Source organism: Callospermophilus lateralis, chromosome 1 (genome assembly GCF_048772815.1).
Source record: "Callospermophilus lateralis isolate mCalLat2 chromosome 1, mCalLat2.hap1, whole genome shotgun sequence".
NCBI lineage: Eukaryota > Metazoa > Chordata > Mammalia > Rodentia > Sciuridae > Callospermophilus > Callospermophilus lateralis.
This window is the reverse complement of record NC_135305.1, coordinates 171,691,024-171,707,086: the sequence shown is the minus strand read 5'-3', so window position 1 is coordinate 171,707,086 and position 16,063 is coordinate 171,691,024. Positions and strand designations below refer to the sequence as shown.

General features: G+C 41.4%; 1 protein-coding gene across 14 annotated transcripts in view; it reads right to left on the bottom strand.

The window, feature by feature from the left end:
* Cadps (calcium dependent secretion activator) overlaps positions 1–16,063 on the bottom strand; it is a 480,817-nt gene that overhangs the window by 81,821 nt on the left and 382,933 nt on the right. For 7 of the 14 annotated variants that reach the window (XM_077105438.1, XM_077105450.1, XM_077105449.1 and 4 more), the window contains 3 exons: positions 8,696–8,842; positions 5,219–5,374; positions 720–867 (listed from right to left, as the gene is read on the bottom strand). In XM_077105438.1, the coding sequence (XP_076961553.1) occupies positions 720–867; positions 5,219–5,374; positions 8,696–8,842 (451 nt within the window). The remainder of the gene's footprint in view (positions 1–719; positions 868–5,218; positions 5,375–8,695; positions 8,843–16,063) is intronic. The other 7 variants (XM_077105444.1, XM_077105454.1, XM_077105455.1 and 4 more) reach the window with 1 other exon arrangement.

Below are 16,063 nucleotides of genomic sequence, written 5' to 3'. Positions count from 1 at the left end.
CAACAACACACAGTTGCCAGAAATGTTTCTGAATTAATTCTAAATTGGTATATGAATATCTAGCTGGCTTAAGGCCATCGGAGAAAAATGATCATGATATCTCTAATCAAGCCTGAGTTGCTGTTTCCTTCGCCTTTACATTTTAAATACCACTTTGGAGTTGGAAACTTCGCAAAGGACGAAAACTTTTGGTCAGGGAAGATTCACAATCCATGCGAATCTATAGAAAATTGAAAGCCTGCAATTGTTTTGGACATTCAGAACCTGCTGGCTGGGGATTGGATTAGCAGCAAGAGCTAAAGTTATACTCCCGAGGAGTTGCTCGATATAAGAAAGAGCTCTCCTGCTGTCCAGATGTTCCAAGTGCTAACATGCACTTCGAACATGAAAATGACTTGCATGCTGGCAAACGCAGATCTTTTGGAGATACCAGCCTAATAAATAAGGTCATCAAACGTCATTTAGCTTTAAGAAACCTTACGACCACCCTGGCTCCAGCCAAGAATCACTTCCAAGCGACTGGCAATCTCATCAACTCATTGCCTTGGAAATTTACTTGACAGATACTGAACACTCATCCACGACTTAATCTACAAATGTTCCGAGTATATTTCTAAAACTATCAGATTAGAGTGGATGGGAGGAATTTGTGAAGTTTTCTTCTACATGATCAATGGAGACAGAAAAAAAAAATCTGTTTTTTTTTTTTTTTTTTTTACCTCTTGGCCCATTTCCATACTGCAAAGTTTTGTTGATTGAGCTTTGGCATCAACCATAACATTAAACATGGTGCATATTGACTGTGGGACTCGAAAATCTGTTGATCGACTGGTTTTTTGCAGCTTAACTTCAAATGCAATCCTGGTTCTATTAAAACAAAGTAGGAAAAGACCAATTCAGCGTTCAGATGGCAGCAGGTGGAAGAGACATTTTTTCTGAGAGGCCAGTGAAAAAAGAAAATTGAAGGCTGTAATCAGTTTCAAGCGACAATGACTTCACATGTGTTCTCTTTTAAATGATTTCCCCATCTAAGGAGGGTCTATTCATGGAGACAGCCACGCACACCCTTCCTTTCTCGGCAGTCCACGGAACACCTGTAGCTCAGCGTATTTCTGTCTATAGTTTACATGCTACGGAGAACCCTAATTGCAGGAGAACGAATGAATTAACAAAAACCTGATTATAGCATTATAGCATACGTAAGATCTCTCACATTGGCAATGGCCTACCTTGAATCACTTCATTAAAAAACAAAACAAAACAAAACACAAAAAAGCAGTTTCTAATCTTCAACACCTCACGGTGGAGAGAAATCTTAAGTGACATTTATTGTTTTCTTTCTTGCTGCTTTTGAAAGAGATTGAAAGGGGGGGGGAATCCAGCAAATTTATTGCATTGCTTTAAAGACTGAAAAAAAAAACCACCCCAAAAAAACCAAAACAGTTTTTGCTTGTTAAAGGGTCATAAAAAAGGAAATGGATCAAGCCGTTAAAGATGGGCTACCTTTGGGGAGGAGAGTGAGATTAGAAGGTGTGGGACTAGGAAATTTCTGTTGTGTGTTGTGTTTTGTTTTGTTTTTCAATGTCAATGTATTATTTTCAATAAGAATGTATTTTTTATCATTAAAACCAATAGATTTAAAATACAATGTTATGTCGACTTCACTTGTAAGATACACACAATATACAATTGGAGCATTGTATCATCTAATGTAACCTGATTCTGATGTACATCCAGTTAGGACACCAGCAACGACGTGCTAATTGCTCACAGGAAAATCCTGATCTGAGGTGGCTAGTTGGTGTTTACAGGCGTGAGATCTAATTCTTGATATCAGCATTGTAAAAAGGCCCAGCTATATTTTAAAAGGTTTCTGGGAACGGTGTCACATTGTTCCATGTCTTTAAAGGAAAGCAAGCGGTTATTGGTGGCTTTAGGGAAGTCCCTTTCATCTAAGGCACCTTATCGGCATTGTTCACTGTCTGGTTCCAGAGCTCACGTAGCCACCAAGAAGGCACTGCTTTAAGAGGGATCTGTGGCAGTTTTCTAACAGTGCTTAGGAGGACCACACAGCTAGTTAGCTCAGGAAAAGATGCCAGTTTGCTATCATACCCCGGGTGCAGGCAGAGAAGCCAAGTATAATTTCTAAGGTTGGAAGCCCAGCTCTTCAGGGGGAAAAAAAACCCCTCAACCCAACCCTCCAAACACCCCTATAGATTATATGATCATGTTAAAGATAAATGTATTTTGGCTTCTAAAGACGCAGTACACTGAAGTAGCTTTCTGATCATGATGATCATTTTAAGCTGTGCTGAAAATACATCCTCTTCTAGGTTTGTGGAAAAGGAGGCCTGATGGGGAACTGAGTTGGACAGGTCCCTGTGCTGATCTTCCGAGGCTTGTGTGCCAGTTCCGGCCCGATTTGAGAGATGGAAATGCTAAATCGCTCCCTTCCAATGAAGTAATCGTCTTCTGTTTTCACAAGAGAACTGTTCATAGCCCTTGGAGTGTGGGGCTGTGAGAAAAGCAAGATGAATGTGGAATTAATATGACTGAGAGGGCTCTCTGGGACCCAAAAGCCAGGCATGGAGAGTTCACTTAACCCAGCTGGCCTCGTGTTCAGCTCAGACCTGACACAGACGAGGCTCTGAGGCTCTGTAAATGTCTTGTCAGATGGATGCGTTCGATTTCTGGAAGCTCAGACCTGAAGAGTGCCTGCCTGACTTTTTGGCATTGCATATTTACATCTGTGAAACAATATCCTCACGCCACTGTCCCATAGCAGGGGTTATTTTATTCTGTCCCAAAGAGGAACACGGTGGTTCTAGGTTCTTCTAACAGAGATGTTATGGGTTAAAACACCTAAGGGCTTCTCCAGGACTTCCTTTAAAGCTGGAGGTCAAGGGATGATATTTCTACCAGCATTTGCTCTTGGCTGCTTTGCGCCTGTGTCTGGGGCCTGAATTGAAGGAAATTCAGGAGTTCAGGAGCCATACAAGTACGTTGGCCCAACTTCTGCCAATAAAAGGTGACTTAACTCCTACAATCCTAGCATGCTTCTAGGTCCTGGGGAGAGTGAGGAGATTTGACGGAACCAGGTCCATGCCCTGCCTCTGTTTAAGATGATTGTAAGGTGATAAGGAATAAAACAGTCCTGTCTACCTTTGATATCTTCATATCGTCCCCTTTTCTCTGAGCAAAGGACATAAAGGACTGGCTTCTCAGCAGAGGACATGTCTTTTTGCACAATTGTGTGTACCTAGAGCAGGAGCTGGTAAGTCTTAAGTCGAATGCTTTTCAGCCCCTAGGACAGATTGGGGGAGGACTTTTGGCTGTAAAGAACTTTCCTGTAAGATGTTTAATGGTGGATGGGTTCAGCTATCAGAAAAGTATGGCTTTTGTTAAAATGGATATTGATTCTGTAGGAGATGGTGGAATTTGAAACTGTGGGTTTGAGAAACAGGCCTGTCCTTGGGTCTAAAAGTGAGAAGAAAAAAGCAAAGTCCAGGATCTGGATCACCAGGACTATAAGCTTCCAGAAGCAGCATTGAGCACCTGCCCAGATTCTCCAGGGCGCACAGTTCTTCCCCAATTCCCACCAAGAGGCTGTCCACCTACCTGGGGTCATGATGTTCTTTGGCCTTTTTGGTTTCCTGTTTTGATTATTATTACTTCTCTTTTCCTCTTTTCTTCTTCCAAAATATAAGATGATGAATTGGAGTACTTCCAGGCAAACCCTGTTCCCATCACCCACAACTGATCCATCAACTAAACTACACAACATCTGGAGAGCTGGAGTAGCCTGTGCAGCTTGTATTGTAGTGTTTTTTTTTTTGATTGAGGAAAAATAATGGGACAGTTATGAGTTGGAAAAAGAATTGGGGCTTGTGCCTGGGACAAGCAGGGTGATGATGATGAGGATGTCAAGTCAGTGGATTTCACGTCTGTACTTGATATTCAGTTATGGATGCTTCATGGGGGAAGGGAGGTGGTCCTTCTTTCTACATGCCTGCTGGGGACTCAGCACTGTGTCTGGCCTATGGGAGGAGCTCAGTTTTTGCTGAATGGCTGCATGTCGTCCTCATTCTCTTCCCCTTACCTTCTTGGAACAGTTGGCTTAGGAACTTCAAGTATAGTGTTCCAACTCCTACCCTAATCCTATAAGCCACAGTGACAAAACGGGCAATTTGTGGGAAGGTAAAGTGTATGTTTAATGTCTTCTGCCCACTTCCTGATACCCAATCAGATTCTGGCGGAGACAATGAATAGTTATCACACTATAGGTGCTTACTTCACATATACAGAATGATTGACAGGACTGGGTCTAGCCTCACTTTGCTGGAAAATCGCCTGTACCAAATATACTGGATACTCTAGAATTGTATGTTCATTTCTCTCTCTCTCTCTGTCTCTTTTGGTACTAGGGATTGAACCCAGGGGTGCCTAACCACTGAGCAACATCCCCAGCCCATTTTTATATTTTATATAGAGACAGGGTCTCACTGTATTGCTTAGGGACTCCCTAAGTTGCTGAGCCTGGCTTTGAACTTGCAATCTTCCTGCCTCAGCCTCCTGAGCCACTGGAATTACAGGTGTGCACCATCATACCCAGCTTGTTCATCTCTTTTTCTTTCCTCTCAAATATAGTCACATACATTTATATATTTAACAAATCTTACTAGGTAAAATATTTTTATGTGCCAGACACTGCTAGATATTGGGGATACAGAGATGAACAAGAATGAATGTGGTGCTGGGTGCAGTGGTGCACGCCTGTGATCCTAGAGACTCAGGAGGCTGAGGCAGGAGGATCGCAAAGTCAAAACCAGCCTTAGCAACTTACAGAGGCCCTGTCTCTCTAAAATTAAAGATTTACATTTAAATTAAAAAGATGGGCTGGGGTCTGGGGGTGTGGCTCACTAGTCAAATGCCCTTAGGCTTGATTCCAGATACAAAAAAAAAAAAAAAAAAAAGAACATGTGTATCTTTCCTTCATGGTGCTAATAACCATGAGAAAATTGGCAGCCAAGTTATTTTGGGTTTGGGACAGATGGGTGGCAGGTGAATACAAGCTAGATTTGGGTAGTTAGCGATCCAGCTGGCTTTTATAAACAATAACTGTCTCCATTAAACTCCAAAACACAGTGATAAGACACCATCCTGGTGCCAGTGGACAGTGGAAGAGACATGCTGGATCTAGCCAGCCACCTGTGCTTACCTTTTGACACAGGACTCAATCATGTCACTTGCCATCAGTTTCAGCCGCTGTTCCAGATGCTTTCCAAATTCTTCCTCGGGCCAGTGCAGGTCCCGGATGAAGGTCTGAAGGGCATCGAGTTTCCAGAATAGATCTTCCGAGGTGCCTGATCCATTACTAGCAGGACAAGAATTAGAAGACAAGAGTCACCCAGTAAGCCCCAGGCTCTGTAGAAATGAACACAGAGACAACCGACTGGGGGCTAGGAGGCTTTAGGCAAACAGTGGCTTCCACATACAAAACGACGCATGTTGGCGGTGGAGGTGGGGGCAATCTCCACCGCAGCTTTTGAGTTTTACCATACAGGACCTAGTCATCTTTGCTCTGCCAATTACTCCAGACCAGTGAGATGTCTGAAGAAGGGGTTGGTTCCATAGTAACTAGGAGAATGGCGTATGGTAAAAATCAGCCTTCCTTCAATAACCACATTAACACATGTGATGATTCAGATGAAGGCCACGCACCAGGGGAAGAAGTCAGTTTCCACGGATAATAACTACATGGCAACATGCAGTTATTAAGATTCAGGGTTTCATGCACTTCCCCAGCTGCCCTCCAGAGCGGAGGCTTCTTGGAGATTGCACAAGACTTTTCGGTTTTAGTGCTAACAAAGTGGTGAGCGAGGACCTGCTTTCTCTCTTGAAGAGCTGGAAAGAAACTGGGTGGGGGGGATCAAGATGGGGGGACATCTGGGTACCCCAAACCCAAAATTCGTGTTCAGTTTGATTCTCATTCCAATTTTCACAGACCAGCCTGCTGCACAGGCAGCCCCAGGAGGAGGGGAGTCGGGGCAGGGGAGGTGAGTGGACCGGAGAGATTTGCAATGCTGCAGGGCTCAGAACCTGAGCTCTTTTTTCGGCCATACTGTCTTACCCAGTCCTCTGTACAGATGGGGAAATGGGAGGTGATTCCTTTCTGTCCAATGATGACTAAGGGACTTTTACCTGGGGCATCCACGGAAAGCCTGTGTATAGGAAATGATCCACTCTCATCTTGCCCTTTGCTGGCTTTCTCTTTGGTAACAATCCCTTTTGGAGCTCTGAGGGGTGGCCGCCCCCCCTACCCTCTTCCTCGCATACCACTAATGCTAACACGGTAATTTATAAAATGCCCAACACACCATGCATTATCACTTGTTCTGACATCGTCTATAGAAACAGATGAGAGTGGGTGTTTCTATTGTGACAGATGCCAGCTGCATTGAATTAATGCTTCAGAGAGAAATATAGCTAGTGCATAAATGCATACACAGCTACTGCGGGGTGGGGGGGGGACGGGGCAAACTCCCAACATGCCAGGAGGGAGCCTACGGCCTGGACCGACAGGGTAATGTTTTCAGGACAGACCAGTCTGAGGTCAGTACGTAGATGTTATCTGACACGTAGGAGCAGGTAACATGGAAACACGTCCTTAAAATGAAAGGTGGCAAAAGGAGGAAATTGGAATCATGAAAAGATATGGAATCAGGCATTTCCTGGTGGGTGATAGAGAATCCACGCCTCCTTCTTAGATACTGCTGTAAGCATCGTTCAGAAGAGATGCTTTTGTCTCTCTGCGGAAGTTCAGCCTTTCCCCCCTGTCCCATCCTAGGCCTGGGAAAAAAAGAAACCCCAACTTTGTCTAGTCTAAGCCCCGTTTTGGAACTGCATGGTTTATGTTTTAAATCATTAAGTACATATGAATGCAATAATTGGTATTTATTACAACAACATTTTGACACCCATCTGGTTTCAGAGTTTCAGAAAATTCTCTTAAGGTTTTTTTTTTTTTCTTTGAAGAGCTTATTATTAAGTTTTGACATGAGGAAAAGAATATTTTCTTTTTATTTTTAAGATAAACTGCTAATGTTAAGGCAATAGCACCAAGATTATTTTGATTGCTAAGCAGTTACCAAAATGTGTTCCCACTCATGCCTTAATTAATTGAACGGAGACCATTATCTGCTTTATTACAATGTCTTGATTCATATCTTTTCAAAAACAGTGTCACAGAGCATGCAGAGAAGAAGGTAAGAGAAGCTCTAAGATATTTACTTTTAAATTTTAAACAGATGCTACCTAATCTAACTTTTAATAGAGTCATCTTAGCATGAATATGATATGTTTTTCTTAGATGATTTTTTTTTCCTGAGAAATACCTTTTTTTGGGGGGGGGGAGGCTTTAATTTGTTGAACATATGATTTCATTGTGAACTTGAGAGCAATTAGAGGTTTTTAAAAATGTGAGGTAGCTTTGGAGAAGCCAAGCAAGAAGCCCTTTTAATGCCCTGTTCTCTACCTGGAGTCTATGAACATAAAAAAATGCTGACAGCCGTCCTGACGAACGTGATTTCGAGATTTCAAAACATCACTGCCAGTTTCAGATCATTTTTTAAAATTCCTTTGATAATAACACTTTCCTTTGAAAACGTGCCAATTTATTCTTTCAAGAAAAAGCTTATCTGGCCTATAATTAGCTGTGGTCGAAGAAAAGGATCAAAGGAGGGTATAGAATTGCTAAACCTTATTTCACTTATTAAATCATGCACGTGGTTCTAATTTAATTTCCCTGAGGTAGAATTTAGGGGTGCCGGATCTTCTTGCTAAGGAAAAAGGGGAGAGGATTCCTTTCCTCAGCTAGAAGAAATAGCTACTCAATGCTTTCTCCCATGAACCACTGGACTTGAGGAAGTAATCCAGGCACCAAGAAAACTCACCTCATCCAGCCCTGATATTAGCAGAGATGAAGGACTACCCTACGTCTCAGACATGGCTACCCCAAATTTAATATTGCCTGGTCTGAATCTTGCTTTTTCAAATTTAGAGACCTTCTTGCTACCTAGATCTCAAAAGATCCTTACTGTAACTTGACCTAGGAATGTATCTTTACATAGTATTGACATTACTAGGGCTTGATCCATTCAGAAATTTTCATTTAGTCCTGCAGAAACTGTTACTACATTCTGCCATTTGCTGACACCGGAAATATGCTTTGTGGCTTAAACAGTCTCTAGGACTCATAATTATTATTTAAAAAAATCAAAACTCAGCTTCTAGGGAAGTATGCTTCCCTTTTGAGACTGGGATCAGGCCAGAAATGACTGGCCAGCCTGTCCAATAGGTTTCCTGGACTATTTTTGGGTGACTAACTCCCCAGAATCATGTCACCTGCATGAAAAAAGGGGGGGTAAAATCTTTTTGCAAAAGAATTCAGGAAGTGAAACGTAGTCCTCAAGTGTTCAGTGGGCGTAAGACAAATTGTTAGTGCTGTATATATAGCAAACGTCTTACAAACATGATGTATGCCAGAAATAAACAATATTGTCTCTGCATGATCAGCAAAATATGTCTAATTATCCATCTCCATCTCTGTTATATAGGATGTATAGAAATAAACAATACATATCCATGCCAAGATCACTTAAATTTAAATTAGATCTAATGTGAACTGAATACACACTCAGCATCATATATAGCAGCCATCCATGACGGTGCCGAAAAAGTAGGCATTTGAGGGATGCCTAGAGGGATGTTAACTGGTAGATTTGGTACTTTGGGAAGGTTCACATTGGGTAGGTTCACATTGGGTAGGTTACTGGTTAAACTCCTGTGGAAGAAACAGACAGAAAGAAAAAAATACCATCACAGTGACAATGCAGATGTGGCAGAAGCACAACGACTGTTGTAAATAAATCGGCTAAGTCCACAGCAAGACAACAGTAAGAACTCAAGCGACACACTTCAGGAAGCAGCTTACGGACGGCAGCTGGGATGTGGCTCGGGATGCAGAGAGAAATGACGCACGTTAATGAAGAAACAAACAGAAAAAAATCAACAGGGAGTGGCTCAGAAGGGTGGACCCTCGCGGAGGGCCCATGAACAATGATCACATTGTTTCAATGTCTTCGGGAGGGGCCTTCTGTTTCCAAATCCATTGTCAAAAGAGTCCAGAAGAGAACTTGCCTCATACTAAGAACTTGAAGTTCATGGAATTAATTCTTGGCATGGTGGGCGGACCAGGCTGGGGCTGCTGTGAATTAGGTAGAATGGACAGCAAAGGCGGAGGAACAGGTGGAGGGGGTAGGGGAGAGGTTGATTGACAGGTGTCGTGTTAGAGTCTGCTAGGAGGAATAAGCTCTCGTGTTCACGTAGAGTGAACATAATTAATAAGAATGTGTTCAATATCTCAAAATAATTAGAGGAGAGGAATTTGAATGTACTCATCAAAGGAAACAAAATCTATAAGGATTGATATGCTAACCACCCAGTTCATCACCACCCAAGGTGCACATGAATCAAAATATCACCTCCTACCTCACATGTATGTATAAATGGTAGGTGTCCATCAAAAAATAAATGATAAATTTAAAACAGAAACAATGGAGCACATTAACTTTCTTAGTCTCATTTATAAGTATTATCCAAAGAGACACACTTTTCGGGTCATGTATTAGATACAAGATTCTAGCTCATCCCCTTGAACATACACAAAATGGTGATATGCAGAAGTTGAATTCTTTCCAATTGCTATTTCTAAAGCTGGGAAGTATGTGCAACAGGGTGACAGAGTTGATGGCAAAGATGAAGAAATCGTATCAAGAAGGATCAGCTCTGAGTAATTTTATAGAATACTTAAAATGCAAACTTTCTGTCCTCCCCAAACTAAGATAAAGTACAATGGAGAAATGTTTGTATACAGAAATAGACACCTAGGGGGAAAAAAAAGAATCCCAAATGCAGGACTCATATCAAATTCTTGGACCAAAAGTGATTTCAAATGTGACTTCATGTCATACATAGTAGGTGCACTTGGATGTGGGATATGTCTGGGAAAGAACCAGGATTACTGGGGAGGCTGGGGATGCTTTATTTCTTTATATGATTGTTAAATAGATGTGTTCACTGTGTGAAAATTAAACAAGCTACACATTTTTTTCTATAAAAAGTTAAAATCAGTTTAAAATGCAGAAAATATTGCTGGACACCATGGCACATGCCTATCATCCCAATGGCTTGGGAGGCTGTGGCAGGAGGATTGTAAGTTCAAAGCCAGCTTCAGCAACTTAGCAAGGCCCTAAAGGAACTCAGTGAGACTCTGTCTCAAAATATAATATAAAAAGGGCAAGGGATGTGGCTTAATGGTTAAACCACACTGGGTTCAATCCCCAGGTTTAAAAAATGCTCCAAATATTAAAAATGTAACTTTTTCTCATTTTTTTTCAACAAAGATGGATCACTAATGTGATAGAAGAAGGATGGGTGGTTTTATGAGTAAAGAGAGAAAATAAAACAAAACAAAACCCTCAACTTGAATCAACTGCCTCTCTCTGGAGAGTCCATGTCACGGACTGTTCCAAAAGCTGGCACTGAACGCCTAGGAGTGGCATTTTAAGGGTGTGCTATCCAGCCAAAGTCACTGGCACGGTAGAGCCCAGCCCAGCTCCGCATCTGAGAGGAGCCTTCCTGTTTAAGTGGAGTTGACAGCACTTTGGCAAAGAAATTGAGGTTCTCTGTTTTGGATCTTGCAGGAGAAGAGCAGGGTTTGCCAACGAAGCTCTGCCCCGGGGAAGCTGTTTGACTAACTCCTGGAGGGCTGGGGCTGCCTCTGGGGGCTTGCTCAGTGGGGTAAGCCTCTTTCTAAGTCAGAAATTCTGGACCCTTGTAGATCGTTTGGTCGCCTGACACCCTCCAGAAACAAGTTACTCTTTCACAAGGGTGACATAGCCCTGGCTGTAGAACGAAAACTCTAGAAGGCAAAATTGCCAACCTGGCATCCTCTCCTTGAGTCAGAGGAACAGGTGTCTCCCAGATTTATCTTTTATACTTCTCCTTTTTGGGAAAGCCCACTAAACATCCCTACTTGGAAAGAAAGGGTGGATTTGTGGGGATGGCCTAGAGAAGGTGAGCTAAATATGAGTACTAAGTAGAGGAAGAAAAATGGAACTCTTCCCTCCGTGTGTCTCTGTTTAACTCAGGAATCTGCCTTTGAATTCAGTCCCTGGTGGTTTTCAGTCTTAAACACTGCCATGTAACAAATCCGTTAGCAATTTCCACTGAGACATGTGTAAGCCTATATAAGCAAATGTGATCATTAAATGATACACACACTGAATAATGATCAAGGAATTAGGAGATCCTAGAGATGGCAGCCTGGAAAGTTAAAATGTCAATTCTGAGCAAATTAAAAGTAGCTAGGAATGAATAACATACAAATGTATGCAGAAAAGCAACTTAATTTAAACATATTAGCGGATGGTGGGTACACAAATTAGAAGAGAGCTTCATTTTGCACACGAAAATTAAAAAAATACTTATATTAATCAAAGCATATTATATTTGTAAAATATGACAGTTTGGCTATACTCCTGCACTGGGCTCATATAGAGACATTTCCTTCAGGGACATATCATAATGGTCAACTTTTAAAATGATATAACATGCTTGATATTTCTGCCTTAGCAAAATAATAGAGTGTATCAATAATGTTACTAATATTTCATTTGGGTATTAAAAACCATATTAATAATCAAAGAGGTGAATTGCAAGCATAATATTTCACTATTATCCATGGGAAAAGGGAGAATGTTCTAGTTGCACTCAGTCCCGATGATCAGGCTCCTGGAGCTGTTGGTGGTTGTAATGAATTATTATATTTAAAGAGGGCCCTTTATCAATAATCTAAGAACCAGTTAGTCATGCTTCTCTGTTAAGAATCATAACTTATATGTCACCGGATAGTACAAGATGTGTGAACTGCGTTTCTAAAAATGGATACATGTTAAAAATCGGATTCATTGGGGCTGAAGCTGTAGCTCAGTGGTAAAGTGCTTCCCTGGTATGTGTGACGCACTGGGTTGAATCCTCAGCACCACATAGAAATAAATAAAGATACTGTATGTTCATCTACAACTAAATAAATATTTTTAAAAAATCAGATTCATTCATTTTGGGGACCCTGATGAAAAAGAATAACTTTCATTTCATTCCCATCTGTGAAGCATTGGATTAAAAAAGTTCTCATCTACCCTCTCACATGGATGAATGTTTATAACTGTGTGTGTGTCTAATCATTTCTACTGATGGGAATGACCAGAGGTGGAGTCATTCCTTATTTCCCGGAATTAATTCTATGCAAGACTACGTTTACCTGCAGAAGGGGCACAGTGTGTCTTCTGTCTGTGATTTCTGCTTCAGATTTATGGATGGGGTATATTTTAGATACAAAACATGTTCTACTTTTATGAGCCATTTTTTGCATGAATATATGCAGTGTATGTTTTTGGGGGGGCATTGGGAATTGAACTCAGGGGCACTCAATCACATCCTAGCCCTTTTTATATTTTATTTAGAGACAGGGTCTTGCTGAGTTGCTTGGGGCCTCACTAAGTTGCTGAGGCTGGCTTTGAACTTGTGATCCTCCTGCCTCAGCTTCCTGAGCCACTGGGATCACAGGCCTGTGCCACTGCGCCCAGCTATGCTGTGTATCTTGTCTTGTCTTAGTGCACTGGGCATCAAAACTCTCTCAATGTTCTTAGGTTTAATGCTACCTTGGGGGCATGGGCATCCTTTGATATCTTCTCAAGAGTCCATAGTGACATTCATGACCCCCTCCAACTTCATTCTCCACAGGAATTTAATACCACAGATATATTGTTTATCTGCTTATGTATTGCATGTAAAAGAAACAGGTGTCTCACAAATTCATCCTTTCACTTCTCATTTTTGGGAAAGTCCATTAAACATCACTACTTGGGACTAAAAGGTGGTTTTGTGGGAATGGGCAAGAAAAGGTAAGCTAAATATATGAAAAGACTAACCTACTTTACTATGCTCTGGAAAATGCCAATTTTCACCAGCTTGGGGATTAAAAAGCCCCCAGTTGAGGATGCAATGCCTACAGAATTAATTTCCAAACTTCATGGGATTTTGGAAACTTTCAAGCCTATTTCCAAGGCTTGTTTCTTCCTTTCAAGATCGTGATGGCCAAATGGAACATTCCTCGTTCCTTTTGCAAACTCTGCTTCCTACCCTGTTTCTATTTCATGCTCTTTTCCCAACACCCCTATCCCTTTTGAAATTTTAATCTCCAAGCCATTACCTTCGTGGTCTCACAGTTCGCTCCCTCTAATCTATGATCTCGCAATTCTTCCTTATGGTATTTGTACACTGGTAAGCATTTAGTCATTCTTCCTGTGTGAATGTTGCCCAGGCTCAAGTAGATTGAAATCTCTGCAATCGGGGAATGTGTCTCTTCTTCTTTCCTATTCTCATCACTTTCCTATTGTTATCTTTACAATCTGCAGCCTGTGTAACTTCTTTCATCAGTAGGCCAATTAGTCATGAGGAGTCACTGAGCACAGGTTATATCCCAGATCCTTGCTCTAGCTGCTAAAGTGATAGTGACAATCTTTTTTTTGGGGGGGGGAGGGGAGGATACTAGAGATTGAACTCAGGGGCACTCGGCCACTGAGCCACACCCCCAGTCCTATTTTGTATTTTATTTAGAGACAGGGTCTCACTGAATTGCTGAGGACCTCACTATTGCTGAGGCTGGCTTTGATCCTCCTGCCTCAGCCTCCCAAGCTGCCGGGATGACAGGTGTGTGCCACTGTACCAGGCTGAGATAGTGACAATCTAATGTGTAGATGTGTACAGATATGAAGAGGCACATTTGCAGGAATGTGAGCAATGGAAGAGCTTGGTTATTCTGTGCTTTTTTATAAAGGACTGCATGAGTCTCAGCAAAATCAACTGAGGGAGGATCTTGGTGGCCCAACATCATCCAGTGACATGAGTTCCCATGCCAAATCTGATCCTTGTCAATTTGACACTAGGCTACCTACACATTGCTAAATTGTCTCCGGTCTGTTATTTCTTGTGATTAAAATATTGACATCATTAGCAATCTGGAAATGGACATTAAGTTTTAGATTTTTCATAGGCATATCTCAGGCAGAAAGGAAAAAAGTGCATTTTGAGAAAAGAGGAATCCAGACTTTACTGTGTGCATAGATCATGAAGCAGCATTTAGATTTACCATTTGAATCCATCCTAACCTAAAATTATAACTATGAAGCCAAGGATTCCTGTGCTTGGAGTGTTTAAAGAGAGACTGAGTGACCACATGTCAGGAAAAGGCACTGGGGATGGGTTGGGGCAGGTGCTAGACTTGGCCAGACTTTGGATGAGGTGCTTTCTGGGATTTCGTCCACCTTCAAGGCCATATGACCGATCAGCAATGAGCCAACAGTAAAGAGCTGTGGAAATGCTGTACACCTGCTTGTTGTTGGGCTGCCAGGAGGGGTGCAAACCACCTGCCCAACTGTGGGTGGTGATCCTGTGACACATCCTGATGGACACCCCAGAGAGGGCTCCCTTGAGCTGTGGTTAGAAGCTCTGAGGGGGCAGCTTCCACCAATGTGCAGAGATTCCAGCCAGGACTGCATATGGCACAATGAAAATAGATATAGTCTCTCTTTTCTCTCCTCCCAGAGATGGAAAGACAGCCGCTGGATTTTCAGGGGAAAGATGACCATAGGACTTAGCCATTTTAACCTTTCCATCAAATAACATTGGTTGCATGAAGCCCAGATAATTTTATCTCCCTTTCCATTTATAGGGCCCTATTTTGAAATGAGGAAATTGGAAGGAAAAATAATACTTTTAACACTGTTTTTCTAGCAAACTCAACACATTGGTAGCATTTTCTGGTCAGAGAGCTGCTTTTCTTTAATGTTTTTGAATACTGGTGATTTCGAAGATAGCTTTTACAATGTCTTTCTCATTTTACCTGTAACCATGACTTCTGAAAAGTGGGAGAACAAGAACTATTTGAGGATAGCAATTGTTTGACAGAACGGCTGGTGTGTGTGTGTGTGTGTGTGTGTGTGTGTGTGTATAGGAGGATCATGGGGCCCCAATTGAAAGGAATGAGCAAATCTAAATTTACCCAAGTCAGTTTCTTGTTTTTTTTTGGGTGAGCCTGATAAAAAGGATTCCAAAAAAATCATTTTTACCCTTCATCCCCTGCCATTCTACAAAGCCGTCCCACACCTTCCTCATTCTGTTTACAAATCAGCTAATAAAACGTGTGTGGTTTCAAATAATTTTAATTTAGTCTGTGTTTTAGTTGGCCTTTTGAAATCTCTCCACATCCTCTGAAAGGTACGTACTGTTTAGTACAATTTTAGCACAAATTGAACAAACTGAAATCACACTCACTCGCCAACAGCACAGTTTTGGACGGCAAAGACTCCTTAAAATATACACGCGCATCTGCATAATTTCCAGGTGATTAAAATCACAACTCTGATTCCTTTATGAAGCTTCAGATCTTTAAATCATCAATCCACCAATTCCAGTTCTTTTCCTCAGTAAAAAACATCCCCAACAAAACATTCCCAGACTAAGACTTCCAATTGTGAAAACGATTTCAATTCTATCTTTACTTCTGATAGTACTAAAAATATTTAATGCTTCCAAAGGAATAGCAGTCATATGTTTGGCTTTTGAAGAATTTAACAGATTATAAAATGATTTCGATGACATTATCACAGAGCTCCATGACAATTCTCAGACCCTGGGTAGGGACTGCTTAAAAAATTGATTTTGCAGATGAGAAAACAAATTACTAGAGTTTTGTTCAAGTGCTTGCCTTGGACGATGAGGTCCTAAATCTAAGCCTTTTAAGGAACAGTGAAGGGTACTGATCATTCCTTCCAAGGTTTGTTGGCACATATACATTTAAACCCAAATAAGTACATGCTATTTCAAGACCATTTTGTTTTCAAAATGGCGATATTACTCATTTAAATTCTTTATTTTATTT